General features: G+C 59.7%; 2 protein-coding genes across 3 annotated transcripts; both read right to left on the reverse strand.

The window, feature by feature from the left end:
- Nucleotides 1-8,296: 8,296 nt before the first annotated feature.
- On the reverse strand, nt 8,297-26,911 carry SCAMP4 (secretory carrier membrane protein 4). 2 transcript variants are annotated; one of them, XM_029218157.1, is made up of 8 exons: nt 26,842-26,894; nt 21,761-21,808; nt 20,245-20,293; nt 18,963-19,091; nt 18,516-18,672; nt 16,698-16,799; nt 11,588-11,705; nt 8,297-9,889 (listed from the first exon to the last, which is right to left on the reverse strand). In XM_029218157.1, exons 3-8 carry the CDS (start codon nt 20,249-20,251, stop codon nt 9,710-9,712), a joined length of 693 nt encoding a protein of 230 aa, XP_029073990.1. In that variant the 5' UTR covers nt 20,252-20,293; nt 21,761-21,808; nt 26,842-26,894; the 3' UTR covers nt 8,297-9,709. The 2 variants fall into 2 exon arrangements, with proteins under 2 accessions (XP_029073990.1, XP_029073989.1); XM_029218156.1 differs by lacking the exon at nt 21,761-21,808 and having other exon boundaries at nt 26,842-26,911.
- Nucleotides 21,198-23,145, reverse strand: ADAT3 (adenosine deaminase tRNA specific 3). The gene has a single exon (XM_029218155.1). The coding sequence runs from the start codon at nt 23,087-23,089 to the stop codon at nt 22,037-22,039; it is 1,053 nt and encodes a 350-aa protein (XP_029073988.1). The 5' UTR covers nt 23,090-23,145; the 3' UTR covers nt 21,198-22,036.
- Nucleotides 26,912-27,737: the final 826 nt, after the last annotated feature.

A 27,737-nucleotide genomic window follows, 5' to 3' on the forward strand; every position in this document is an offset into this window, starting at 1 on the left:
CGGGGCGGGGCCCGGCGGCGCGCCCGCCGCTTTGCGGCAGCGGGTGGCGCCGCGCGACGACCGCCGCGCTTTGCGGCTGCTCCAGCGCGGCCGGGCCGCAGCCCCCGGGACCACTGGAGGCGCGCGGCCGCGAAGGCGCGCACGGGCGGGGTGAAGGAACCGGACCCCATCCACCCTCCCGGGAGGCGGGGCTCCCGCCGCCGGCCCTGGCCCACCCTGACGTTGCCATGGCGACGCGTGGCCGGTCGCCCGGGCACCGCCCCACCGCGCTTCTGTGACGTCAAGGTCTCGCCACTTGACGTCACGGCCGGGCGGTGCCGCGGGGCGTGGTCAGCGCGGGGCAGGCCGACTTCCGGAGCGGGCGGCGGGAGTCGCCTGGGTGGGTCCGGGAGGGGCGAGGACTTTAGGTCGACGGGCGAGCGGCTTGGCGGCGCTTCTCCGCGTCCTAAGAAACAGTGACGTAAGTGAGGAGCCAAGGAGGGGGTCACCCAAGGTACTGGTCCAGCTGGGCCTTCCGGCCGAGCACGGGCCCTGGCACGCAGCTGGCGCTCAACAAGTGTCGTCTGCAGAGTGCTGGCTCACGCACTGTCAGTCCACCCCGGACCGAGAGGAAGCTTGGGGATGGGGCGACTGGCAAGGGCCCTGCAGTGAGTCTCTGCTCCCCCCGGGACAGGGCCTCCTCCAGCGGGGCATTTTTACCGTTGGAGGAGACTCACTCATTCTCGTCTTTATTAAGTGCCTGCTAGCGGCTCTGAAAATAGAATGGTGAGCTAGGCTCTTGGCATGGATTCCCAGCGAGTCCTAAGTGCTGAGCCGGGGAATGGACAGGACGGTGAATAAATGGACACGACGGTTTCAGATGGTGTTACAAGGTGACTTGGGGCAGAGTGACCAAGGGCCAGGCCCTGAGGGCTAAGAGCTAGATCTAGCAGACGGGAAGAAGATTTCCATGGTCCCAGCAGCCAAAAACGAGGGAGGAGAATTAAACTGGAGGGGGGCGGCAGAATGACAACGGTTTAGGGCTTGCCCTGCCCCAGTCCTCCTCCTTCAGCCCCACTTGGAGTGTCACCGCCTCCGGGAAGCCCAAGCCACTTTCCCCTGTTGTTCTTTCTCACTGTATCCTCACCCTCTCCAACCTGAGCCTTAACTTTGTTTCAAATCAAAGGCTTCCACCAGCTGTGCAAGAACATGGACTGAATCTGTTTTGCTCACTGCTGTGCCTGTAGGCACCTACTCTTGACGTTCAAAAAAAATCTGCCCACAGGTGCTCAACTCCCAGGGGAGCAGGAGGCATGGTGGCCTCTCCTCCAGATGTATTTGAGCCTTAAACCCGAGATCCAGCCTTGTCCCTGTAAAAGGCAGGGGGGCTTGTGCAAAGGAAAGAATGCAGAAAGGCCACGAGACTGGGGTTGTGCCAGCCAAAGGCTCTGTGACTATGAGTAGGTCACTAACCCCCTCGGGTCCTCTGCATCTTCGTTTGTAAGTTGTAACTAACGATAGCCCCCTCGGGTACATCATGAGAATCCATGAATTAGTGAATAAAGACCTGCCAGCATAGGACCTTCTGCCTCAAATGGACATATTTCTCTCTAATCACTTGGGATCTTTGAAAAAGCAAACAGCCTTTCATGCTCCCTCTTTTTTAACCCACTTCAAAGGTGCGCCACATGTTCCTGCTTCGTTTTGGCTTTGATCATGGGGACACCGTTTGGGGAAGCTGGGGTAGGAAACAGCCCATTTGGGGCTCTCGATAAAATCGTAAGAACATTGCAAAGAGGATGAGCTAGTCTCCACATTGCCCCCTCCCCCCACCCCTACCCATCTACCAGGGAAAGTCGAACAACATCCCAGCCTCCCAATAAATCCCAAACAGCTGTAGATTGCGGGGAAGAGACAAGCAGGAAGCACCCCTTTCTGTTCCTTTACCCTTGTAAGAGGCAGGTGCATGGAGAGACCCCAGGACAGAATCAGGGCTGCGTCCTGGTGTCCAGCACCAGCCCACAGACACAAGCGGGTGCCCCGGTTAGCTTTTGTTGAATTGAATGGAATTAGCCCTCCCTGCAGCCAGGCCTCTGCTCTAGTGGGGCAGGAACTTGGACACATACATTTCCATTTTCGAGCTGTGGAAACTGAGGATTACAGAGGCCAAGTGACGTGCCCAGTGTCTCCCAGCTTCAAACCTCCAATGCTGCTGCCTTCCACCAGTGGGTAGAGGGTGGGCCCAGCACCACCCCCCCTCAATCCCAGTGGCTGCAGGTGAGGCCTGGCGCCATAAGCTCACCAGTGATTGGGACAAATCAGATTTCTCTCTTTGGTCATTGTGAGCTATGGAGGGAAAACTGAGGCCAGAAGACACATACAGGGCAGTGAGGGGCAGCCAGGAAGAAACCAAGGCCTTGAGGATGCAGAAGCTCCCTGGAGCAAATTGTTCACCCCAGGGGCCTCCCCATCCTCTGAGAACAGCCCCCAGCAACCAGGTCTGTACCATGTGACTTCCCAGCCATCTCTGATTGGCCCAGCATGAGCCAATCAGATCCTCCTCTAGGACTGCTCAGCAGATGGAGGCCAAGGTACATGACTTGTGTGAGATGTGACCCAGATGGTGGCCTTCTGCCATTGTGTGGTTTCTCTGGCATCCACCCCCCCCCATTGTTGAGACACAGTGTAGGGTGACCAAGCACCCCAATATACCCGGGTCTCCTGGGACCCGGACCTTTCATTGCTAAAATCCCGAAAATCCCACCAAACCAGGAAGGCTTAGTCACCTGAGCATCGGGCATATAATGTCCTACCTGTCCCCAAGGAGCCCCCATGAGGAGCTCCTTCGCCCCACTACCGGGGGCCAAGGCCTGGGCAAGGTAGAGAGTTGGATAGCATCCGCCCAAATTCACATCCACCTGGAACCTCAGAATGTAACCCTTCTTGGAAATAGGGTGTTTGCTGATGTAATTAGTTAAGATGAGGTCATGCTGAATTAGGGTGGCCCTAAATCCAATGCCTTGCGTCCTTATGAGAAGAGGGACACATAGAGAAAACAGCCACATGAAAACGGAGGCAGAGACTGGAGGGATATGTCCACAAACCAAGGATACCTGGAGCCCCCAGAAGCTGGAAGAGGCAGGAAGGACCCTCAGAGGATAAATAGCTGATTTGAGCCACCCAGTTTGTGGTACTTTGTTACGGCCACCCCAGGAAATGCATACAGATGTGCACCCGGATTTAGCCACTGTTAGGAATTGTGGTCCCCAAAAGGTATGTTGAAGTCCTGAGCCCTAGGACCTGGGATGCAATCTTATTTGGGAATTGGGTCTTTGCAGTCGTGATCAAGTTAAGATGAGATCGCACTGGATTAGGGCAGCCCTGATGCAATGGCTGGTGTCCTTGTAAGAAGAGGGACATTTGGACACAGACACACAGGGAGAGGCCACATAACCACAGAGGCAGAGATTGGAGTGATGTGTCTACAAGCCAAGGAATGACAAGGATTTCTGGACCCACTAGAAGCCGGGAAAGACATGGAAAAGATTCTCCCTGGTGGCTTCAGAAGGAACCAGCCCAGCTGACACCCTGATTTCAGACTTCCAGCCTCTAGAAACAGGAGGGAATACATTTCTGCTCTTTTCTTTTTTCTTTTTTTTTTTTTTTTAGGCCACGCCACATGACTTGCAGGATCTTAGTTCCCCAACCAGGGATCAAACCCAGGCCCCCAGCAGTGGAAGTGCAGAGTCCTAACCACTGGACTGCCAGGGAATCCCCAAATTTCTGCTCTTTAAAAAAAAAAAATTATTTATGTGGTTGCACTGGGTCTTAGTTGTGGCAGCACATGGGCTCCTTACTTGCAGCACACAGGCTCAGTTGCTACACGGCATGTGGGATCTTCGCGGACCAGGGATCAAACCCATGTCCCCTGCATTGGCAGGCAGATTCTTTATCCACTGTGCCACCAGGGAAGCCCAAGTTCTGCTCTTTTAAACCACGGTGTTTGTGTTAATTTGTTACAGCAGCCCCTAAAACAGCCACTGAACAGTCCTGTTCAGGATTTGGAGCCTGGAGCCAGCTCCCACCAGCTCACTCCAGGGGCGAGGCCGTCGTCCTACCCTCTCACCACGCAGGATGCTTTAAAAGATGATGTTCTATTAGCATCTCTTGGTCCTCACAGCCACCTTCACTCCTGGTCTGGGGTCTGATTCAGGGTCTCCAGCCTCTCACCAATTCCTTGGGTATCTGCTAAGTTCCTATAAATCAATTTACTCTGAAAAATCAATTCCAATGAATTCCTGGGCCGTCTCGAGACAGCCGGAGTTGATGCCTGAGGCGAGATGCCCGGCTTACCCGATGGGTGAACAGAAGCCACGAGGCAGTGGGGAGACATTCTGGGTTGTGGGTGAAGGACCTGGTTGGTGACGGCTGGGGTCACAGGAGCAGAGATGAAGACTGGCCAGGCAACAGGACAACCCATCTCTGTGTGTGTCTGGGGACGGCTGTAACAAACCACCCAGACTGGGTGGCTTCAACAACAGAGATTTATTCTCTCCTGGTTCTGGAGACTGGAAGTCCAAGGTTGAGGTGTCCCTCTGAAGGGGAGAGGGGAGGCCCTTCTCTGAGCTTCTGGTGGTTCCTTGGCTGTGGCAGCATCACTTCAACCACCTCCGGTGTTCTCTCTGCCTATGTGTCTTGTCTGTGTCCAAACTCCCCCTTGGATAAGGACACCAGCCATACTGCGTTTGGACCACCCCATTCCACTACAGTCTCATTTTAACTAATCCCACATGCAATGACCCTATTTCCAAATATGCTCCCAGTGAGGTCCTAGGGTTTAGGACTTAAACATACAAACATGGGCGGGGGCTGACAAGGAGAAACAATTCAACTCATAACAAGACACAAACACATTCCCCACAAACACACACACACACGCACGTCCACACACACAGACGCAGGCACACAGACCAGCACTCTCCACCTGAGGGCAGAGTCAAGGCCCCCCGGCCCCCAGCCCAGGTGTGTGAGCTGGAGGATGAACGCCCCCAGCGCACCCCCTGTGGGCAGACAACCTGAGGCAGGGCCCTCGAGGGACCGAGCCCTCCTGACTGCCCACGGCTGTGACCTGCTCATTTATGCCTTCCGCTTCCCGGGTAAACCTTTCACCCTCAATCTGTGTCTCGGGTCCAAATCGTCCTGCTGCAAAGGAGCCCACGGGAGAATCCAGCTCCTCTTCTCTGAAGCCACAAGTCAGAGATTCGAAAAATGAAAGCAATGTTACCCATCCTTTTATTTTTATTTTTGGAAAATGTGGTTTTTAAAAACGTTAAAATGCAGGCATAGAAAACAAACTTATGGTTACCAAAGGGGGAGGGGGGGTAAATTAGGAATTTGGGATTAACATATACACACTACAGTATATAAAATAAACAACAAGGACCTACTGTATAGCACAGGGAACTATATTCAATAGCTTTTAATAACCTATAATGGAACACACCACTGTAAAGCAATTCTACTCCAATAAAGATGTTAAAAAAAAAACCTATAATGGAAAAGAATCTGAAAAAGAATAGATATATATGTATGTATACCTGACTCACTCTGCTGTATACCTGAAACTAACATAACATTGTAAATCAACTATACTTCAAAAAAAAAAGTTCAAATGTAATGAGTTTATTTTTTAAATGACATTAACAAATGTTTCAAAATTTTCTGTCTTCAATCCTAATATAGTAAATAACAGTACTGAGCTGGGAGAGGCAGGAAGGGTCCCCCCAAAGGTCTCAGAGGGAGCAGGGCCCTGTGACACCTCAGCCTTGCGCTCAGGCCTCCAGAATGTGGGCGTCAGTTCCTGCCCGCGTTAAGCCACCCAGTCTGTGGTCGTCTGTTACATGGACCTTTCCACCTGCCCCCTGGCCCCTGGGTCTTTGTTCATGAAAGACAGCATCTAAACCCAGATTCCCCGCCCCCCAACTGATGAGTTTCTTTGAGAGCAGGTTCAGAGTAAACTCTACGAATCACATGTAATCCTGATCAATCATTCATTTTCTCCATAGCAAAGTTAAATCGCTTCCAGTTACCTTTTTTTTTGGCCACTCCGTGCAGCATTTGGGATCTAGTTCCCTGACCAGGGATCAAACCTGGGGCCCCTGCATCGGGAGCGTGGAGTCTCAACCACTGGACGCCCAGGCAAGTCCCCTTCTAAAAACTTTCTGGGTTTTTTTGTTTCATGTTCTTACTCCTGGAAGTGACTTCCATCAGCATCGATGCTTTGGGATGAAACTGAGGGTAACTGATCCCTCAATCAGATTAAAAAACAAACAAAAAAGCTTCATCAAGTTTTCTAGTTCAGTTGCTGCTCTTGACTTCCACTGAGAACAGATTTGCCAGGTCAAATCTTGCAGCTAAAGCAGGGATCTCACCCGGGTGGTCCTGCCCCCAGGGGACATGGGGCCATGTCTGGGGACGTCTGTGGTCATCACGACTGGGGGGCTACTGGCATCAAGGGGGTGGGGCCAGCAAGGCTGCTCCACACCCCACAGCACCCCAGACGGTCCTCAGAAGATGCTCCAACCCCAGTGCTCACAATGCCCAGGGGACCCCGAGCTGGAGGACAGCTGGTGAGAAGCTGTCAGCTATCAACTACTCACAATTTGCAGGACCTGCCTGGTCCGCCGGCCTCCTGTCACCAGAGGTGACCTGTCGCTGCTCCTGACCAAGGTCAGCCCCTCCCCTCGGATCCCACTGAGGATGCTCTCAGCCCAGCCTCCGCTGCAGGAAGGCTCCCACGGGCATCTGCAGGTGCCGTGCCCCCACCCTCACCTGCACCCCTTCCCCCGTGAATGATGCTCTCGTCCATCCCAGGGACCCATCCCCAAAGCCAAGCCCCTCGGTGCAGCCTCGGTTCTCTTTCCCTGGATGGGCTGAGCGGTGGCCCGGAACCTGTGACCTTACTTGGAAACAGGGTCTTTTCAGATGTATTAAAGGTAAGGATCCAGCTGAGATCATGCCGGATGTGGGGTGGGCCCCAAATCCAAGGATGGTTTCCTCGTAAGAGACAGAAGAGAAGGCTGTGAGGACAGAGGCAGAGCCTGGAGCGCCCTGAGGGTCGGAGAAGCAGGAAGGACCCTCCCCTGGAGTCTGGAGGGAGTGCGGTCCGGCCACACCTGGATCCAGAACCGGGAGGGATAAATCCTTCGTTTAGGTCCCAGGTCAGTGGTCCCGTCACGGTCACCCCAGCAGACGGTCCCCTTCTCGACCTGGCCTTGGTCCCCTCACCTCCACCCTGTCCTGTGTCCCCGTCACCTCTGAGCCGAGGACGCAGATGCCCTTCCCCAGACCCACGTCCCCCACACCGACAGGTGAGCCCTACACCGCCCGCGACCCAGCACCGCAGACAGCGCGGCTCACACACGTGTATCCCCTCAGCTCGGCAGGGCAGAGCCCGAGATCCGGGGTCCCAGGCTGGCTCCTGCCCAGGGACCACCTGCCCTCCTCCGCCCCCACTCTCCCCTGGCTTCCGGGGTTCCCCACAACCCTAGGCTCGGAGCGGCCTCACCCCATCTCTGCCTTTGCCTTCACATGGCCCCTCCCCGTGTGTGTCCAAACGGCCCCCTCTTAAGGACACCAGTCCTGCTGCGTTAGGACCACCTGCTTCTGTGTGACCTCCCCTTAACTATTCCCGCAAAGCCCCGTTCCCACACAGGTCCCACTCTGAGGTGCTGGGTCAGGACTTCACGTGAACTTGGGGGGACGCGAGGAAACCCACGCCACTTGCTCTGGGTTCCGTCTGCCTCCTCTCTGCTGATTTCATTTCCTCCCCCGGGTGTCCGTGAGGTAACAGACCCGCCGCCGCTCTCCTGTGTCCACGCGGGGTGTCCACTCCACCACCAGGGCCCCCCGTGAGCCGGGCTGGGGCCTCTGCAGACCCACACCGCTCCTATCTCAGCCACTTCAGCCCTCGCGTCTCCTTCACGGCAAGTGGCGCTGGTGTCTCACTTCCTGCAAATTTTCTTTTTCAGATGAAAGCGGTTGAGCATGAAGAAAATGTGACTGAAAGCAAGAACACGAAGGGACATGGCTTGCGGGTGAGGTTCCGCGGTGGGTGGGGCAGGGTAGCGGGCAGGGGCGGCCGGCAGCGTGGACGGCACTCGGCCCAGTGCACAGCCTGGTCCTGGTTTATCCCACCAGAGGCCGTGGGCGCTGGGATCCAGGGGAGGAAGGCCCCGGAGGTGATACCACATGGCGCCAAAGACAGCCCCCACGGAGGCTCCTCCGATGCAGAAAGGATGTCTTTATTTCCTGGATATTCTCACGTAACAAAAACCACAACGCACAGCGAGGAGCGGGGTGGGGGTGGGTGCTGTGGGCGATCCCGGGCTGGCTGACGCCTGCTCATCGCCCGTCACTGGTGGCGCCCCGCTCACGCGAGACTCGGCCCCACGGGGAGAGCGGTGCACGCCTCCGTCACGGGAGGTGGCCTTGGGGACGCCATCTCAGGGGCCCATTAGGGTCCCAGACCCAGGCGCTTTCTCGCAGCCACCTTCGGGCACCGCGGGGTGGTCAGCACGAGTAGCCAAGCAAGCAGGCAGAGGCATGGGGGGCGGCCCAGCTGGTGCGACAGGAAGGGCCCCGAGGGCTGGGCGGCTAGGAGCCGAGGGGCAGCGTCCAGGGTGCCCGGGAGCCTGGACGGGGGCCCATCCACTCACACAGGTGCAGGCTGCTTGTCTGGGAAGGAGCTGGAAGGACCGGAGGGCAGAGCGAAGGGGCGGGTTCAGATTCCTAATAAGGCACAGACTTGTCACTCTCCTCTGTCCCCTCAGGGACTCCAACTCCTGGTCCCGCGGCCCCGGGAGGGCTGCGTGGACGGCAGCCCACGAGCCTCGGTCCCAGCACTCGGCCTGGCGCATGCGCTCTGCGGAGATGCGTCTGGTTTCCCGTCTGCTTCCATCGGGGACAGACCAGCGGCTCCCCTTCCCCGCAGAGCGAGTTGGTCCCAGGTGTCAGATCTGACGAGGTCCTGCCTGAGGGTCCCAGCTCTAAGACCCCTCCGGGGGAGATGAGAGCGTTTCAGAATGAGCGTGGCCACGGGCAGGGGGACTGGAGGTAAGCTGCCAATGGACAGATGGACAGCCAGCCAGACAGGGTGAAGCTCAGATCATGGCACTGAGGCGGCAAGTCCACAAGAGGGCAAACACATGGAGGATCCGGCTACCGTCAAGCCCCTCCGTCTCCCACCAGGGACCGGAACCTGGTGCTGGGAAGGCCTCCCTCTTTCCCTCTTACTGGAAGCTGGGCCGAGGGCGACCACCCGGATGGAGGCCGGGAAGGGTGGACACAAGGCCGGGGCCCTTCTCCGCGTCAGCAGCTCTGGAAAGGGGGCAGCCGGCCCACCTCTGACCTGCAAGGCCCGGGTCAGCCCCCCGAGACCCCGAGGGGAGAGGGTGTGGCTGCAGCACAGTGGACGTCACGGTGACTAAACGCATTCAGGACCACAGGGGGTGGCCTTCTGCTGGACAGCGGCGGTCGGACAGCTTCTGGGCAGAGCTCGCAGGGAGCCCTGCTCTCAGGAGTGAGGTGAATGCGGGGGCGGGTCCCCGAGAGCCCCCGGGTCTGCCGTCCTGGCTGGCGGTGGGGCCTCACCAAACCCAGGGCAGTGGGAGTGGATGGCAAGGGGCAGGTGGGCCGGTGGAGGGCGGGCAGCGGGGCCGCCGGACTCCCCCTAAGGCCACTGGCTGCCGCTGGCCGGGTAGCTGGGCACGGTGGGGTACTCAGGCAGGCTGTTCCCCGAGAAGTTGTTGTACTGCGCCTCCCGGGACGGTGGATTCCGCCAGGCGCCTGTGCTCCACTCTGTCTGCGCCTTCTGGAAGCTCCCGCCAGCCCCGCGGTAGATGCTGTGCACCTGCGGGGGGTGGAAGAAAGGACGGTGGAGAGACCCACTTGGGTTCGAGGCGGGGCTTTTCTTAAACAGATGACAAACTGCAGGAACTTTAGAAAAAGTGCAGAAGCTGAGACGGGGTGGGGGTGGGGGGCTCTGAAGGCCACGCCTGCGCTGTGACCACTGCCTGCCCGTCCGAGGGTCTCCGCCGCCCCAGCAGAAAGGGGCTCATCCAGGACAGGTCTGCAGCCTGGCGACCACCCGGTGACTCAACCCCTGGGGCACATCAGGCCCTGTGCCCCCGTGTTGCCAAGCACATCTCTGCAATGACTTCCTCAGCAGAGACCTCTGGGGACGGACCCTCCCCACCATGCAGGAAGGCTGGGCCCCTCGGACACGGGGCTGGGCTATTTCTGGAAGTCCCAGCAAATCCACTAACTGAGAAGATGGCATTTGTTTTAACTTGAGGCTATTGAGCAGTGAAGCTGACGCTTTTGTCCTTTATCTTTCTCCTGTGCAATGGCCTCCCGGCGAACCCCCAAACCGGGGCAGTGCTGGGGACCCCGATGGGGCAGCTCTGCTCTGGAGGACTCGCTTAGCTCGGAACCCCTCCCGTCTGCTGCTGAGATGTTCCTGGTGGAACCGCAGCTGTCCCTGCACGGCCTTCGTCCCAGCATCTCCCCAAGCTTCCCGGGGTCTGCTTTCTGCTGGTTCCTCCTGCCCCCTTCAGGTCATCCATAGAGCCAGGGGACTTCAGGGGCAAACACGGAGGAGCAGGCACCCCTCTGTCCTTCCAGATGACCCAGGGCTCCGGAACAGTGCAGGCCTCAAAACCTGACAAAACAGTTGAGATCCCACGGCACAGAGGCTGGAAGGGACTCAAAACCCAGCTTTCAGGGACTTCCCCAGCGGTCCAGTGCTCAGGACTCTGCATTTTCACTGCCGAGGGTGCAGGTTCGATCCCCGGTCAGGGAGCTAAGATCCCACAAGCCCCACAGCATGGGAAAAAAAAAAAAGAAAAAAAAAAGTTGTGGGTAGGGCTGGCTTCCCTGAGCAGCGGAACTGGGCGCACAGGAGGGGCACGGCCGAGAGGGTCACCACCGGGAAGGCCAGGTGGACACACCATCAGCCTCATCACCCGTCAGTTTCCACGTGGCCCCAGGACAACCCTCGTGCAGCCGATGCCCCCAGACTATAGGGCTCACGTTCCCACTGGAAGCCTCCAAACGCCTGGAGTGGGGCTGTCCAAGGAGAGCCCGTGATGGTGGAGCTGGTCGGCACCAGACCCTCACAGCCTGAGCGCTCGGGAGGAGGTGGGTGCGATGGACGCAAGGAATTTTTAGTTTTAGTTAACTTTACTCAATTTGGATTTAACCGTAAACAGCGATTAGTGGCCGGCGGTGGCTGAACTGGCAGTGTGGACCACCCTCTGGGACACGCGTGCTAGGGGCTCTGGCAGGCAGTGGTCACCATCGGCCACAGGGCACTGTCTCCCCAAGTCCCTCCTCCCTGGAAGGCCATGTGGGCAGGACGGCAGGGCCCTGGCCTGAGCAGTCGAGGGTCCGGACCACAGAGGGTGTGCCCTGCTGACAGCGCTCACTTCACTTCCCAATGCTCAGTCTCCTGCCCCCAAAACAGGGTAAGACGAGCCCCCGGGGCTGGGAGGTCAGGACACAGGATGCGAGAGAGGAAGTGGGATGTCTCGGGACCCAGAGGAGTTACCTTCATGATCGTGATGGCCATCATGGCGGCCGACATGGAGAACATGATGGCCGGAAGCAGCATGACCACGGCGGCCCCGACACTGGTCTGGAAGAACCCAATCGCGGCCAGCCAACCACTGCAAGGGGCGAGAGAGCATGGGGGAGCCAGCATGACTGTCAGACAAGGGCCCACCATCCCTCATATGTAAAGAGCTCCAATAAATCAACAAGAAAAAGGTAAATGACCAGCAGAGAAAATGGGCAATTCACAAGGAGCAACAATCTTAGGAAGCGATGCTCGAACCCACCAACAAAGATGTGCAAGTTAGAAAAAGTCTCGTTCTCACATCATCGTCCCGGCAAACATCGTGAGGGAATGGAGAAACAAACACTACTTTGTCAGTGTGGGGTGCACTCTTCCTGGAGGGCAATGGGGTGTGACCTACAACAAGACTTAAGTGCTCATTCCTTTTTCTTTTCTTTTTTTTTTTTGCGGTACGCGGGCCTCTCACTGTTGTGGCCTCTCCCGTTGTGGAGCACAGGCTCCGGATGCACAGGCTCAGCGGCCATGGCTCACGGGCCCAGCCGCCCGGCAGCATGTGGGATCTTCCCGGACCGGGGCACGAACCTGTGTCCCCTGCATCGGCAGGCGGACTCTCCACCACTGCGCCACCAGGGAAGCCCCAGCGCTCATTCCTTTTCCCCCAGCTATTTCACTTGTAAAAATGTAAGCCACGGCCATTGTTTGTATGAAGGAAAAGCTGAGGGTAACCTGTAAACGCCCACTGGCTGGGAATGACTGGAACATCAGTTTGCTAAGGAGACAGCAAAACAAGAGAAAAGCTGGTGGTCACTGGGTGCATCCCTAGTCCACATGCGGAAGAACACCCATCTGGTCTCTGGGAGGGAGAGGCAGGAAATAGGGTGTTTTTGACAATGTTTCTTCTTAGCGAGTAATGACACCGCACTGTTCAAGATTCAGGAAATTAAAAAAAAAAAACACAATAGACAGTCTCTCTCCTGCCGACCCCCTCCCCAGCCCAGAGGGAACTGGTGTAGCTCATCTACTATGTATCCATCCTGAGATTTATAAGATGTATGCAACCCGCTGCAGGCACACATGAACAGGCCTCGCCCCTCTGTGAAACCAGGAGAGACGTCCTTGTGTACAAACAAGGACAGCAGAACACGCCGCTTTGCACTTTGAGGGGTATGAGCACAGCCGGGCGGCTGGGGGACTCAGGTAGGTAGACAGGCAGATGGGGCTGGGCCAGTGGGGGGCTGGATGCTGTCCTGTGGGCTCCCGGGAGGGGAGAAAGGGCTGGCTCTGCTGGGGGAGGGGCCACTCTGGGGACCAATGATCTCGCATCGGATCTGGGGCCATGGATCCTGGCCACTGGGGAGGGTGGGGCTGTAGGATGCGGACCTGCTCCATGGCCCAGACTTCCAGAGGGACCAGCAGCCGGAGCTTCCAGAGAGCATTATCACCAACAGCCCAGGGTGACCCACTCAGGACAGTGGGTGATAAACCGGCCCCGACGAGCTACGGACAGATGTGCAGAGCCTGCTGCACCCACCAGGTGGGTCAGCCAAGGCAAGCGGCAGTGGGGGGAGGGCAGGGAGGATGACAGGCCTGGAGACAAGGCGGCAGGGACATGAGCGTGCCAGGTGCTCCCCCAAGGCCACTCGGCCAGGAGCTTGAGGGGACAGAGCCAGGGATATGGGGACAGAAGGTGCAAAAGGACAGCACAGGGATGCAGCCTGCAAAGGCTATGGGAGGGCCTGGCAGCTCCTCAGACAGCTAAACAGTTACTGTGTTGCCCAGCAATTCCACAACCAGGTGGAAGAGGAATGAGAATACACATTCACACTGATACCTGTAGAAACCGCACAGCAGAATGACTAGCAATAACAGACAGGCACACACAACCCAAACGTCCACCATGTGTCCGTGAATGGACACACATACCGTGTCCCTCCACATACGGGAGCATCACTCAGCCACGAAAAGGGGTGAAGCCCCGACACTCGCTACCACGTGGACGGACCCTGAGAACACGACGCTCAGTGAGAGAAGCCAGACACAGAAGGGCACACAGAGTGTGATTCCACTGATGGGAAACGTTCAGAATAGGCAAGTCCACAGACACAGAGAGGGGATGCGTGGTTGTCAGGGGCTGGGGAGGGGGTGTGGGTGACTGATGCTGGGGACGGGCTTCTTTTTGGGGTGACGGAATGTTCTGGAATTGGATAGAGGTGATGAACCTCTATCTTTGTAAATACACTGAAAACCACTGAATCATGCGCTTAAGAGGCTGCCTTTCTGGCTGTGAAGGCACCTAGATAAAGCCCCTACCATGGAGACTACAGACCGTCGAGCTCCCGGATCAGAAAGGCGTTCACACCTCACCTGGAGTCTGATGTGAACCAACCGCAAAGGCCAAACGTTAACAACCCACAGGGATCCCCGAGGGGAAAGACCTGTCACGGAAACACTGCGGAAACCTGTGACACCTGCAGGTGGGTAAGAGCACTGCACCCGCCATGTGTGGTCGAGGCGAGGACGTCAGATGTGGGCGGGGAGTTGGCTGAGTGGTGGGCGGCGGGCTCTGCCCCGGGTCCGTGAATCTCTAAGGAGCCCCACGTGAGGTCACGAGAGGGCAGGAAGGACACGTCTGAGCACCTGAGGTGCTGGGGTCACTGTTGGTTTCCTGGCGCAAAGCAGCATCGTGGCCTTTTACGTATAAGACGTCTCAGAGGTTTTAAAAGTCCGCCTCCTGCACGGACTCACAGAGAAGCGTCTGGGGTGAGCAGGGAGGGACAGACCTGCGGGCCCGGGACTGGCTGGGAGCCGGTGCCCCCGGAAGGCATCCCTGAGGCTCCACACGCTGACCCCCGAGTGGTCCACTTGCTCCCTGGAGGTGACCTGCGGGACTGCGGCCACCTGGGCAGGAGGGTGAGACCCCGGGAACAGGGAGACCCCAGCCAGCCAGGAGGAGACCCCCGGAATGGGCAGACCCCGGGCGGGGAGGCTCAGCAGTGGGGCAGACCCCAGGCGGGGGAAGCCCAGGCTGGCCCGTCAGGGTGAATGCAGACAGGCAGAGCTGCAGCTCCTCGGCCCCAGCCCCAGCACTGAGCCCTGAGGCGGCCCCCAGGCCAGGCGCCATCTACTCCCCCACATCTGCGGAGCCCGGGGGTCCCCGTACGGGACCAGAGCCAGGACAGCTGCCCACACCGGCAGGAAGGGGAGGGCCTTGGGTACCAGGTACAGAGCCTAACCCTGACCCTTGCCCCCATCCATGCCTGTCCCCCTGTCTGCAGACTAGGAAGTCAGGAGACCCCTTCAAGGGGAGCAAATGAGCCAGCCCTTGGGAGGTGCCCAAGCCTCCCTGCACACCCAGGAGCACTGTCACCGTCACTGTCACCGTTGTTATTACTACCCCCATCCCCCTCCCCACGACTTCCCAGACAAGGGCAACATCTCGGGGCAGCCCCTGCGCAAGGTGAGGTCACCAGCTGGGGAGGCCCCCACGGGAGGTGGGAAGGTCGGCTCCGATGTTCCCTTTCTGCAGGCTGGGCCCCAAGGAAGGTGTGCGCCCTGCCCATCCGCGCAGAAACCACGGCGATGGGGGGCCAGGCAGAAGGCGGCTGGGTGCCAGCGTGAGGCCACGTCTGGAACCAGACCTCGGGGGCTCCCCGTCCCAACACCGCCTATGCAAACGTGGAGTCTACCCGGGCACCTACTCTCCCGCTGGATCTGGGGTCTCAGCCGTGCCTGGGGGTCGCCCAGTGAATCCCTGCACTTGGGGTGGTCCTGAGGACCCCACACCCGCATCTGGGAAGGCATCGGCCAAGAGGAGGCCCAGCATTCAGGGTCTGCTCACCATGCAGGGAGGGAGCAATGTCAGGAACCTGGAGAGACGCACCCTGGAGATGACCCTGGGTGACAGGCTCCATCCTGGGGAGGGGTGAAGGCCCGGCAGCAAACGGACACCGAGAGGCCGTGCAACCTCAGCGGGGCCTCAAGAAAAAGAGCGCGCACAGCTCACCACTGCCAAGGGCACGTGGCTGCCATCCCCGCGGACACGGCAGAGTGACGGGGACGGACACCTAGAAGGCAATGGCAACAGGCGCCCCCCACCAGGAGCCAGAAGATCCACCAGAGGGCGTGACCCAGAAGACTCCCCGCCGCTCACACGGGCAAGGTCCCGACACGCCGAGAAATTCTACCAAGAGACGTGGGGACACGCCAGGCGGCACATGAGGCAGGAAGAGCAACCGCCCAGCGCTACCTCTGGGCACTGCCTGCCGCAGACGGACCCGCTGCCCCGACACTGCCACGTCCTTCTCCAGGGCCCCGCGGATGTGGCACCTTAGGTGGCAAAAGGGACTTTCCAGGTGGGATTAAGTTAAAGCCCCTGAGACAGGGATGACCCTGGATTCCCCGGGGGGCCTAGCATCATCCCAGGGTCCCTATAAGAGGGAGGCGGGAGGGTCAGAGGCAGAGAGAGACGGGAGATGCTGCGCTGCTGGCTGTGAGGATGCAGGAGGGGCCGGGAGCCAGGGAGGCGGCGCCTCTAGAAGCTGGAAAAGGCGGGAACAGATGCTGCCCTGGAGCGTCCGGAAGGACCAGCCCTGCCCACTCACAGGTTAAAGTGAGTTCTGACCTCCAGAATATGACATAAGTTTCTTTCATTTCAAGTCACTAAATCTAGAGTAATTTGTTACAGTAGCCACAGAAACCTCGTATGATACCCCAAAAGCAAACAAATGGAAAACGGCTCACCCCCTAGATGGTAGGCCTAGGCACAGGTGGCCGCTCAGGGCAGGCCCTCGAGCTGCTCTCCCGCCCCCCAGACACACCATGGACCACGCTTCCCAGATCCTCCTGGGGCCGGGTGACCATGCATGAGGCGACAGAAGGCGGGCGGATCCGCCGCACCCGGCCCCTGGAGCCGGCAGCTCCCTGGAGGGTTGATGAGAGCAAGGAGCAAACGTCAGCCCTGTCCCGGCTGTCGGAGTTTTGGGGTCCTCGTCACAGAGCTCAGCCTGCACTAACGGTACGAGCAAGTGACTCGTGGTCCCAGAGCTGACCCCGCTTGTTGCGGGCTCTCGGGGGCCCTGCTCACCATGCGCCCCATCCCGAGAAGCCAATAGCCTGGATGACGGTCAGGACGAACTGGGCTCCGAAGATGAAGAAAAACGCCATGAAATTGAAGGAGCTGTCAGATCTGGAGGAAAGGAAAACAGCCATTACTGAGGCCGAGAAGGAAGAGGCAGAGGCTGCAGGAGTGGGACAGCCCCTCCCCTGCAGTTCCCATCAGGAGGGGCCCAGCACTGCCCTTCCCAGAGGATGTCACCCAGACACACTCCTCCTGGGAAGTTTAAGAGCCTCCTGCGTCCTAAGGACATGCCCGCACCCACGTGGCCCAAGGGAGGTTCATCGTGGATTTGAGGTGCTCTGCATGCTGGACCCATGCCTGCTGCCCCGGACAAGGGAGGCTGCACGGGGCTCACCCAGGCCGCTTCCGGCTCATGAAAGGAGGGCAGGCGCCGGGGGACCCAAAGCAGAGGAAGGGCGGGGGAAGCAGGGATGCTCGCGTAGCTCAGGGCTGCTCCCAGGCAGTCCCCAAAGCCCTCGGGGGTCCCCGTTCCTGCGCACGGTCACACCAGCCAGCCTGGGGCCTCAAGCAACAGGCCCCTTTTGCTTCAGCCCATGTGAGCAGGTTTCTGATTCTTGCCCCCAAGAGGGCACCAGGGGCCCTGTATGACTCCCACTGAGTCTTGGATTCAGGGACCTTCCAGGGGCAAACATGGCACACACCTGAGTAGCAGGGGGCTGGCTGGGGTTGAACTCACAGAGCAAGATTCACAGCACCCAAAAGGTGGCAACAACTCAAACGCCCATCAACGGATGATGGATAAACAGCTGTGGGGGGACTTCCCTGGTGGCGCAGTGGTTAAGAATCCGCCTGCCAATGCAGGGGACGCGGGTTTGAGCCCTGATCCAGGAAGATCCCACATGCCGCAGAGCAACTAAGCCCACGCGCCACAACTACTGAGCCTGTGCTCTGGAGCCTGTGAGCCACAACTACTGAGCCCTTGTGCGGCAACTACTGAAGCCCGTGCGCCTAGAGCCCGTGCTCGGCAACAAGAGAAGCCACCGCAATGAGAAGCCCGCGCACCGCAACGAAGAGTAGCCCCTGCTCTCTGCAACTAAGGAAAGCCTGAGCACAGCAACGAAGACCCAACACAGCCAAAAAAAAAACCCCACGGTATTATTAAACAAAATAAAACAAAACAAAACCTGCTGTCCCTCCACACACGGGGGCACCACTCAGCCACGAAAAGGGGTGAAGCCCCGACACTCACTGCAACGTGGATGGACCCTGAGAACACGATGCTCAGTGAGAGAAGCCAGACACAGAAGGACATGCAGTGTGTGATTCCACAGACAGGAAACGTCTAGAACAGGCAGATCCACAGACACAGAGAGCAGGTTCATGGTTGTCAGGGGCTGGGGAGCGGGATGGGGGGATGCTAATGGGCACGAGGTTTCTCTTTGGGGTTTTAGACAGTGGTGATGGTTGTGCAACCTTGTGAAGATACTAGAAACACTGAACGGTTAAGCAGGTGAGCTGGATAATATGTAAAAATATTATCTCAATAAAATTATTAGAAGTGAACAAAACAGGCAGCAGCTGGTTTTGGCCCGTGGGCCGTTGTCTGCAGACCCAATATAAAGTGCCATCCAAACTGGACAAGAGGAGGGGGTGGAGCTCACGCCTGGGCCCGGCGGCAGATGCAGACCAGGATGCAGCCCACGCGGGGCTGGGCACGGAGGGGAGTGCACGCGGTGAGGTAGCCTGTTCCCCTCAGTTTGGGGCTGTCAGCACCAGACACTCCCCGAGGGCCCCTGGAGGGTGCAGGCCGCCCGCCCCACTCACCGGAAGGCCTTGTATGCGGGCCGGAACCAGCACACGTAGCCGCAGGGGGAGAAGAGCAGCAGCCAGACCAGGGCCAGACCGAAGTTGGCTCCTGAGCCGCCGGCGATCCACCAGGCCAGGCAGGCAATGAGGTTGACGCCCAGCGTGGCGCAGTAGACTGTGGGGAGGAGGCGAAGGGGGAGAGAGGGGCTGAGCCGGGACACCCCCCACCCCTGGACGGCGGCTCCCATGAGTGCAGGGACCTCGAGGCCAGAGAAGGGTCCAGAGGGCCCAGCCCCGCCACCTGCTCCATCCACACCGGACAGGAGCTCAGCAGAAAGGAGCTTTATCACCAAACCCTCAGGCTCTCACCGCCCGGGTGCAGGGCGGCCTCCTAGCCTGCCCCTGTCCCAGGCTTGGGTCCCTGGGTGGTGCAGGTGGCCCCCCATTCCTGCCCTGTCCACTCACACAGCCACAGGCGGTAGATCCTCTTCACCAGGACCTGGTGCTCGATAGGGATCTCGTCAGAGAAGTTCTGGTAGAAGCAGGGCTTCAGGGGGATGAACTTGGGCAGCGGGGGGAAGTTGTTCTCCTTTTCTGCAGGGACACAGGGGCCAGAACAAAACCCACACTGCAATCAGCTTGTAGCGGCCCCAAAGATGCGCCCATCTGGTCCCAGGACCTGTGGACATGTCACCTCACGGGGCAGAGGGGACTTTGCAGGTGGGACTAAGTTAAGGCCCCTGGGATGGGGAGGACCCTGGATTCCCCGAGGGGCCCAGCGTCATCACAGGGTCCTTATAAGAGGGAGGCGGGAGGAGCAGATGCAGAGAGAGATGGGAGATGCTGCACTGTTGGCTGTGAGGACGCAGGAGGGGCTGCGAGCCAGGGATGCGGCACCTCTAGAAGCTGGAAAGGCGGGAACCACTGCTCCCCTGGAGCTTCCGGAAGGACCAGCCCTGCCCACACCTGGATTCAGCCCCGTGAGACCCCAGTCGGACTCCTGACCTCAGAACTGTCAGAGAACAAATTTTATTTTAAATCACTGAGTTTGTGGTGATTTCTCAGAAGTCACAGGAACACACACAGACTCCATGGCAGGGCCCACGTGCCATTCACACGTTTGACTCCAGGGAAGGTTCTGGCACTCGGGACATATGAACTTCCCGGGGCGGCTGTAACAAAATGACCACAGACTGGGGGGCTTAACACAAGAGAGATTTATCCATCTCCATTCTGGACACCAGATGACTGAGATCCAGGTGTGACAGGGCCACGCTCCCTCCACACGCTCCGGGGGAGGGTCCTTCCTGCCCAGCTTTTGGGGGCTCCAGGCGTCCTGCGCTTGTGGACCCGTCCCTCCAGTGTCCGCCCCCATCTTCCCTGGCTTCTGTGTGTCTGTGCCCACATTTCCTCCTTCTTAGGACGTCTGCCATGAGACATCAGGGCCACCCTATTCCATTGGGACCTCAAATTAAGTTACATCTGCAATAGGGTCCTGTTCCAGGGTCCCGGGGTCCAGACTTCATGGTTTTCAACACGAAACTTTTCTGGTCTCGCGTGTCCCCCGGCACAGGGGCCGTGCTCATCTCTGTATGGCTCCATTTTAGCGCATGCGCTGCCATGGCAGGCACTGCACGGGCCTCAATGGGGACGTGATCCTGCCCGCAGCACAGCGTCCAGCGCCCGAGCGCTTCCCAGAGGGATGGAGAAGCCGGAACCCTCGCTGTGCGACGCGGCCAGGACTCACCTGACATTTCCGCTGTGAAGACAGGGCAGGGGCAGAAGCCTGCAGCCACCTGGAGGGGAGACAGTCACAGTCAGGGGGTCCCCATGCCTGCTGGGTGACCCCAACGCCAGCTGCAGACCCAGAGGGCTACCACGGGCACCGTCCTAACCACCAAACTGTCCACAGGGGTATCTGGGCTCTTGGCCCAAAGGCTGGCCCAGCCCTGAACATGCGATCCCAGTCACCACCTCACCTCAGAGCCCCCCAGGCAGCCTGGCACTTATGCGAGGGGAGGCATCAGGCCAGAGGATCCCGGCAACCCACCCCCACTGCCCTCCTGCCTCATCTCCCCCACCCCCCAAACTTCCCCTTTATCCACGGATGGCTCTGAGCACCTCCTATGGCCACAAAGAATCTCTGAATCACCGATAAATGGGTCCATGCTCATTGCTGTGTGACCTCAGGCAAACCACACAACCTCTCTGGTCTGCGGTTTTGCCCTTGTGAGTCTTGCAAGGCCAAGGACCCCATTGCAAACCAAGTAAAACGCCAGGGGACAGACCCGGCACCCAGCGGCCCTGCCCAGAAGGAGCCCAGGAGCCCGTGTCACAAAGCAGCCCCTCACAGGAGACACCACCGAGGCGTGTAACTGAGCTGAATTCACCTGTTCCACGAGGGCCCTGTGGGCAGATGGTGCCATCTTCAGGAAACGGGCCAGGCAATGTGGCCACGCCTAGCACCCACCTGGCCCTCACGGTACAGGTGGCCCTGCACTGCCCCCTGTGCCTGGCACCAGAGTGGGTGGGGGAGCCCTGCCTGGAGGTGGTCCAGGTGGGAAGGATCCAGTGACCGAGAGTTCCCTGGGTCCACCCCCTGGCCCCCTGCTCAGTGAGGGCCCCACCGGGACCCTCAGCCCGGCCTGGCCCTGCCCTCCTGCCTGCAGGCCCCACTGTCTGCCCACTGCTCCGGCTCTGGCCGAGCCCCCCTGCCCTGTCCCCACGGGCTGGGAGCATCCCCGGGCTGGGGGCTGGAGCGGGGGCTCAGGGCAGGGATGTCTCAGGGCCCTGTGGCACTGTGTGGTCAGTCAACGTGTATCTGCTGGATGGACAAACAGGCTGCTCCGAGCCCCTCGCACACGGGTCCTAGTGCTAACCCGCCTTGGAAGAGCCCAAGGGCCCCTCTGGGGACCCCGTGGGCACCTGCGAAGGACGGGAAATTGATGTGATCAGCTGAGTCCAGGCTGGCCGGGCTCCTCCCCAGAGTCCAGCCACAGCCTTCCAGACTCCGGGGGCCCCGCTCTGCCCACACGTGGCTCAGAAGCTCACCGCCCGCGCCCCCTCCAGTACAAGCCCAGGTGTCGGCGGAAGCAGCCACCCCGATCCAGGGACCCTCGCTCCTCTGTCAACAGACAACGACCTGGTTTTTTTTTCTCTTGGCCGCACCGCTTGATACGTGGGATCTTATCGAACCTGTGCCCCCTGCACTGGAAGCACAGAGCCCTAACTACTGGACCGCCAGGGAAGTCCCAGACACCGACCTGGTTTTCAGTTGTTTATTTTCACACGTCAGAGCTGTTTCCTGACACCTGAGAAAAGGAGACACAATCCCGGTAGCCCCAGAGGCCCAGGTCTGAAGCTGCCCGGCTACTTGGCCTGGCTGAAGCCCCTCTACGCCCAAGCCCGGAGAAGAGCTCACCCAGACAGGCATGCACCCCACGCGCCGGCAGCAACAGCGCGAGTGTCCCCAAGCCGAGACGGGCCGGCAGCCCCTGGCAACGTGAGGGAGGCTGAGGAAGGTCCGGTCCGGGCCGGGCCTATGCGTCAGGGTCCAGCCGGCGGCACTGGGCCTCCAGCACGCCACAGAAGGCCTGGAAGCGGTGGTTGAGGTCCGGCTGGGCATGGAGGCGGAAGCGGGTGCCCAGCGCGCCGTCGGGCGAGGGCGCCCCGTAGAAGACGCGCCGCACGCGGGAGTGGACCAGGGCCATGGCGCACATGGCGCAGGGCTCGCGGGTGACGTACAGGTCGTAGCCAGTGCACACGTAGGGCAGGCCATCGGTGTCCTCATCCAGCTTGTGCACGGAGCCCGCGCGGACGCCTGGGGGGGCGGCGGCTGGGGCGAAGGAGCAGGCGGGGTGGGGTGCAAGGTCATAGGCGCCGCGGCCCTGGCCCCGGGCCACCAGGTCGATGCACACCATGGTGGCGTGCAGCAGGGGTCCGGCCGCGCTGCTGCAGTCGTGGCCTATGGCCAGCACGCGGCCCGAGGCCGGCTCCACCACCACTGCCCCCACGGCCCTCAGGCCCCGCGAGGCCGCCTGCTGCGCGGCCCACACGGCCCGCTCCATGTGGCCCTGCATCGCCACCCGCTCCTGCGCCGAGAAGAGCTGCCCGGCCAGGGCTCGGGTCACCTGCCGGTCCTCGTGGAAGGTGGTGGGCCAGTGGGCGCGCGCCTCCTCAAACTGGCCCCTGGTCAGGGGCGGCCGCGCGGGCACAGGCACCAGGAAGGGCTGGCCCAGGCCACGGGGGTCCACGGCCGGCGGCGGGAGGAGCTCGGCCAGCGATCGCATGCCCGCGGCCGGACCCGCCAGGCACAGCAGCATCTCCAGCGCGTGTGGGCAGCCGGGGCGGGGGCTGGGTCGCACCCTCTTGAGGTGCGGCTGTGCGGGCAGCGGGTGGACGGCTGACACCTCCTTGAGGAGGCGTGAGGTCTGGCGCTTGTCCAGGACCGGCGCAGCATAGGCCAGCACCAGCTCCACAGCGCCGGACTGCTGCTCAGACAGGATCGGGAGGGCCTGCCACGCCGGCTCTCGCTCGGGGCTCCCGGCCTTCGCGTCTCTGTGTGGCTCCACGTCGCCCGGGGTGGGGTCCATCCTCGGCAGGGCTCCGACTGCGGGGACAGACACCGGAGCAGGGCATCATCCTGAGCTGCGGGAAGCCTGCTGGGCCGGACGAGGGGTCGGTCCCAGGAGCGTGCCGAATCTGGAGGCTCGTCCAACCGAGCGAGACGCATCTCACTCACGGCCTACTAACGCTTGCTTTGCACAGAGTTTAAACCGCCCTCGTTACGGTGTCTTTTTCCCCCTTTTGCTTTGAGATGTCTCACGTTGGGAGAATGCACACCGGACCTCAGAGACTTAATACAAAAGAAAGAACATAAACTGTCTCAGTTTTTTCTGTGTTCCACGGATACCGAGGACCGTCTGCACTACACCGTTTTACATAAGGGCCTTGAGCATCCTCGGATTTTGTTATCCTTGGGGGTCCTGGAACCAGTTCCCCATGGATACCGGGGAGCGACCGTGTTGACTACGTGCTGAAGTGGGAATACCCTGCCTGTCTCAGGTTAAAGAAACGTATTACTAACGTTAAGTTCACCTGTTTCTTCATACTTTTCAAAAACATGGCTTCTAAACGCTTCATCTCACATACATGCCCTGCATTATATTCCTACTGGTCAGGGCTGCCTTGGATGACGTTAGAGATGCACTACAGATGACCTTCGCTGGACCCCAGAAGATCTCGGTGCCATGCCCGCTGCGCCCTGCACCCTGGCGGCGTCTCGGAGTGGGCCAGCCCCTTCCGCCTCTCCCCCCGGACGAGGCTTTTGCTCCTGTGATGCGCCCCAGCTCACAGGCCCCCCAGAGGACACGGTAGGTCCTCGCCCACCACCGCCTGTCCGAAGCTCACGATACGAGCTCAGCAAACGCACAGGACCAGGGGTGCAGGTGGCAGCTCTGAGAAGCAGCCAGCATGGACGGGCCCCTCGGGCGCCCATGACGCCCATGCCAGGCGGGGCCCTCAGGAGGGTCCGGGGCACTGGCTCTGAATCTGCTCCCGGCACACACCGTGCCCAGGATACCAGGGCCTGCACAGCCTGCCCCAGGCCACAAAAGCTCCCATTGTCTCCCGGGCAAGATAAAATTGTCTCCTGGGCAAAAAAGACACAGTCCCGTTTGTATCTCCAAGAATGCAAGCTCTGTCTGATCAAAATAAAACAAATGACAAATACAGGGGGCTGCCATTGGGACACTGCTGGCCGGGCTGCCGGCTCCCAGGGAGGATGCCTAAATACAGCAGGCCACCATCCGCTCCTAGGTGTGTGCCCAGGAGAACTGGAACACACATCCACGCAGGCACCCGCACACGCATGTCTGCAGCCGCAGGATTCCAGCAGCAAAAGGTGGACACAACCCAGATGTCCACAGAAAGATGGACAGATAAACACAACGTGGTCCCTCCACACACAGGGTTATCACTCAGCCATGAAAAGGGGTGAAACCCCGACACTCGCTACAACGTGGCTGGACCCTGAGAACACGATGCTCAGTGAGAGAAGCCAGACACAGAAGGACACACAGGGTGTGATTCCATTGACGGGAAACGTCCAGAACAGGCAGATCCACAGACACAGAGAGTGGCTTCGTGGCTGTCAGGGGCTGGTGGAGGGGATGGGGAATGACTGCTGATGGGGACAGAGTTCCTGTTGGGGGGATGGAATGTTCTGGAATTAGACAGACGTGATGATCACACAACATAGTGAATACACTCAAACATACACTTTAAGTGGGTGAACCACACAGTGTGTGAATCATATCTCAGGAAAGCTGCTGCTCCTTGCGGGTGGTGGGGGACATGTGGTGGTCGCCAGGGCAGCCGGCCCCAAACGAGGCCCAGCACCTCGTGACCACTGCTGGCGCTGGAACCACCGCACGTCCTCACACTGCCGTGAACAGGCTCCCCGACTCCTTCCCGTGACCCAGGACAGAGACTGTGGGGCTGTTCCCTTTCTAGAGGCCAAGGAACTTGCCTGGGGCCAAGTGGCTGGGAGGACAGAGTCAGGACCTGACGCTGAGGCCAGGTGGCCAGCAGCTCCCCGACTCTGCCTTCTGAGCCCCGGACCATGGGGGTCCTGAGCCCCTTCTACAGATGAGAAACAGGGTCCGCAGAGGGTGACCCACCCAGCGACTTGCTTCATCGTCCGCGGGGCCCTAACGCGCGCGCTCGGAGGCTGATCTGGTCCTCCTTTCGTCCTTGAAGCCCCGCATCCACCCCCAGCTCTGGGCGCCCCACTGCGCGCCACCCTCCCCGCTGTGCTCTTTGCTGCTCCCGCCAAGCTCAGGCCCTTCCCTGGGTGCATCCACCTCCCTCTGCCTACAGCGAGGGCACCTCATAAAGGTGCCTGTGCTCCAATGAGGGGGGGCAGCCCCTTTCACAACTGTTTACATTTACGGTTGTAGCCTCTGCGGCGGGCACGGGTTGCCAGGCTCAGGGAGGGATCAACTGCGTGGGGCAGGCCCTGGAGGGTCTGCAGAACCAGGGAGTCAGGACACCTAACAGCCAGTCCCCTCACTGGGTGCCCTGGAACTCCTGGGCTGTGGGTCTGGTGTCCGAGGAGGCAACGGGGCTTATTCAGCAAGCTGAGTCAGGCTCTGAAGGTGACACCCAACCAGAGGAAGGGGCCTTATCTCACCCCTGGGTGTGTCCCAGCCCTGCCCGAAGCCCTCACCCAGCCCACGTTTTCCTGGCTGAGACCTGGTGTTACCTGTCCTAACCCCACCCCCAGCTTCCCCCTCTGTGAAATGGGATCCATGGCCACCGCCATGCATGGCTGCCTGGGGCAGAAAGTGACAAAATCCACAGGAGGCTCTGGGGCCCAGTGCCCTGCAACGGGCAGACTCCAGGAGGGCTCCTCAGAGGCGATGACCCAGAGCTGGGCCTGGAGGGAGGGTGGGGAGCCCTGGGTAGAAGGAACAGCCAGGGCTGGAGTCTCCAACACTCACACAGTCCGGGTGGGCGCTGGTTTCAAATACGGTTTCCAGGACTCGGCCCCATAGAAGGGGGAGGGCCCCAAAATCTGCATTTCTGACAAGCTCCCCAACAAAGTGTGGTCCGCAGATAACATGCAGGACGCTTCGCTAAATTCGAATTCCAGATGATCAGATAAATTTTTAGCATAATTGTTGTGTCCCATACAATCACTGGGATATACGTATTCTAAAATATATATGTGTGTGTGTTGTTTACACTAATTCCAATTTAAGGGGGCAACCTGCGTGTTTATTTGCAGAACCTGGCCACCCTATAAGTGGGCCTTCGTGCATGAAAATTCGAGAACCTCGTGCATGTGGGGTGTGGGAGAGACCCGAGGTCACAATTTTAAAAGGTCTTGAAAACTCACACTTTCCTTAAGTATCAGGAAAGATTATCAATGTTCAGGACGTACAGAAAGATTGGGGCATTTCCCCCAAAGCGGGCGGGAAGCTGGTAAGTGGACAGTCCAGTGGACAGCCCGGAGGTAGAGGGTTGGCCGCGATGACCCCTGGGCAAGGCACGCCGGAAACAGCTGGGGCACAGGGTCTCCACCACGGACGGCAGGGGCGCGCGCACGCGCAGAAGGGCGATGGGCGCGGAGAGCGGGGTCCCGAGGCCCGGCAGCCCCGCGCGCACGCGCACGCGCCGCTCCCCGCGCCCGCCCGAGGCGCGCACGAGCCCGGCCCAGTTTGCTCCCTAGCTCCCCGCGCGGCCGGCGTCCACCGCAGCCGCGACCCCCGCCCCAGCTCCCGCTCGCCCTCCGCGGGAGCCTGGGACGCAAGAGCCCGAGACCCCGGGGCCGTGCGCTTACCTGACGAGACGGGCGGAAGCGCTGCGCTTCACCAAGTCTTAGCAGCCGGCCCGCCTGCCCCGCCTCTTCACCGCCTGGCGCCGCGGGGCACGACGGGAGCGTAGTTCCAGGGGCGGAGTCAGCGTGAGGCGGAGGCGGAGCCTGAACTACAATCCCCACAAGAGCGCGCGCGCGCGCTCCGCCACGCTCCGCCCCTTTCTTGAGCGCTGCTCCGGTGACCGGCAGGAGAGAGGGGCGAGCTCTGAGTTGAGGGTTCGAGACCCATCAGGGCGGCGGGAAAAGTCCGACCCTGAGGGCCCTTTGGGAAATCAGCAGAGTGAAGAGCCTGAGGCGGAGAGGCACACGCCACCCTTTGCAGTCACTCCCCGAGTCCAGTTTGCTGCTGCCACGTGGCACCGGAGAGCCTGTTCCCGGAGACCAGGATGCGGTCTGGTTCCAGTTCTGCTCTGGGGCCCCAGCCGACTCCGGCCTCACTTTCCCATCTCTACAGTAAGCGAAAGGGACCTCTTGACTCTCCCAGGCGAAACATGCTAATTTTTTAAACATGCTAATGAGCAAATCCGGTTATTCATTCTGGTTAAAGAGGTTAAACCCAGAGGGTCTCAACCAGGGGCAATTTGTCCCCCCACTCCCAGGGGACACTGGGCGATCTCTGGGGACATTTGTGGTTGTTACGCCTGGGGTTCCTCCTGGCATCAAAACCTGGGATGCTGCCAAACACCCCACAATGCATAGGACGCCCCCAAAGCAGCCTCCCAAATTGTCCACAGTGCGGGGGGGGGGTTGGAAGACCGTGGTTTAACCCCACTGCTAAGCAAGGAGAAAGATTTAGGTCTAGAAGGACCCTGAAGGGGGAAAATTTTCAATCTTTCCATTTTCTCCCTGCTCCACTCCTG

This window comes from Monodon monoceros, unplaced genomic scaffold (assembly GCF_005190385.1).
Source record: "Monodon monoceros isolate NGI ecotype Baffin Bay Population unplaced genomic scaffold, NGI_Narwhal_1 Super_Scaffold_12, whole genome shotgun sequence".
NCBI lineage: Eukaryota > Metazoa > Chordata > Mammalia > Artiodactyla > Monodontidae > Monodon > Monodon monoceros.

Bases quoted from the DNA above. Each gene is read 5' to 3' on its own strand.
- SCAMP4 (XM_029218156.1), bottom strand. The intron at 11,706-16,697 runs GTGAGCAGGGCC...CGCCCCTTGCAG, and splicing joins TTCTCGGGATGGGGCGCATG to TGGTTGGCTGGCCGCGATTG. The intron at 9,890-11,587 runs GTAACTCCTCTG...CACCCCCCGCAG, and splicing joins TGGCCATCACGATCATGAAG to GTGCACAGCATCTACCGCGG.
- ADAT3 (XM_029218155.1), bottom strand. From the start codon at position 23,089: ATGGACCCCACCCCGGGCGACGTGGAGCCACACAGAGACGCGAAGGCC.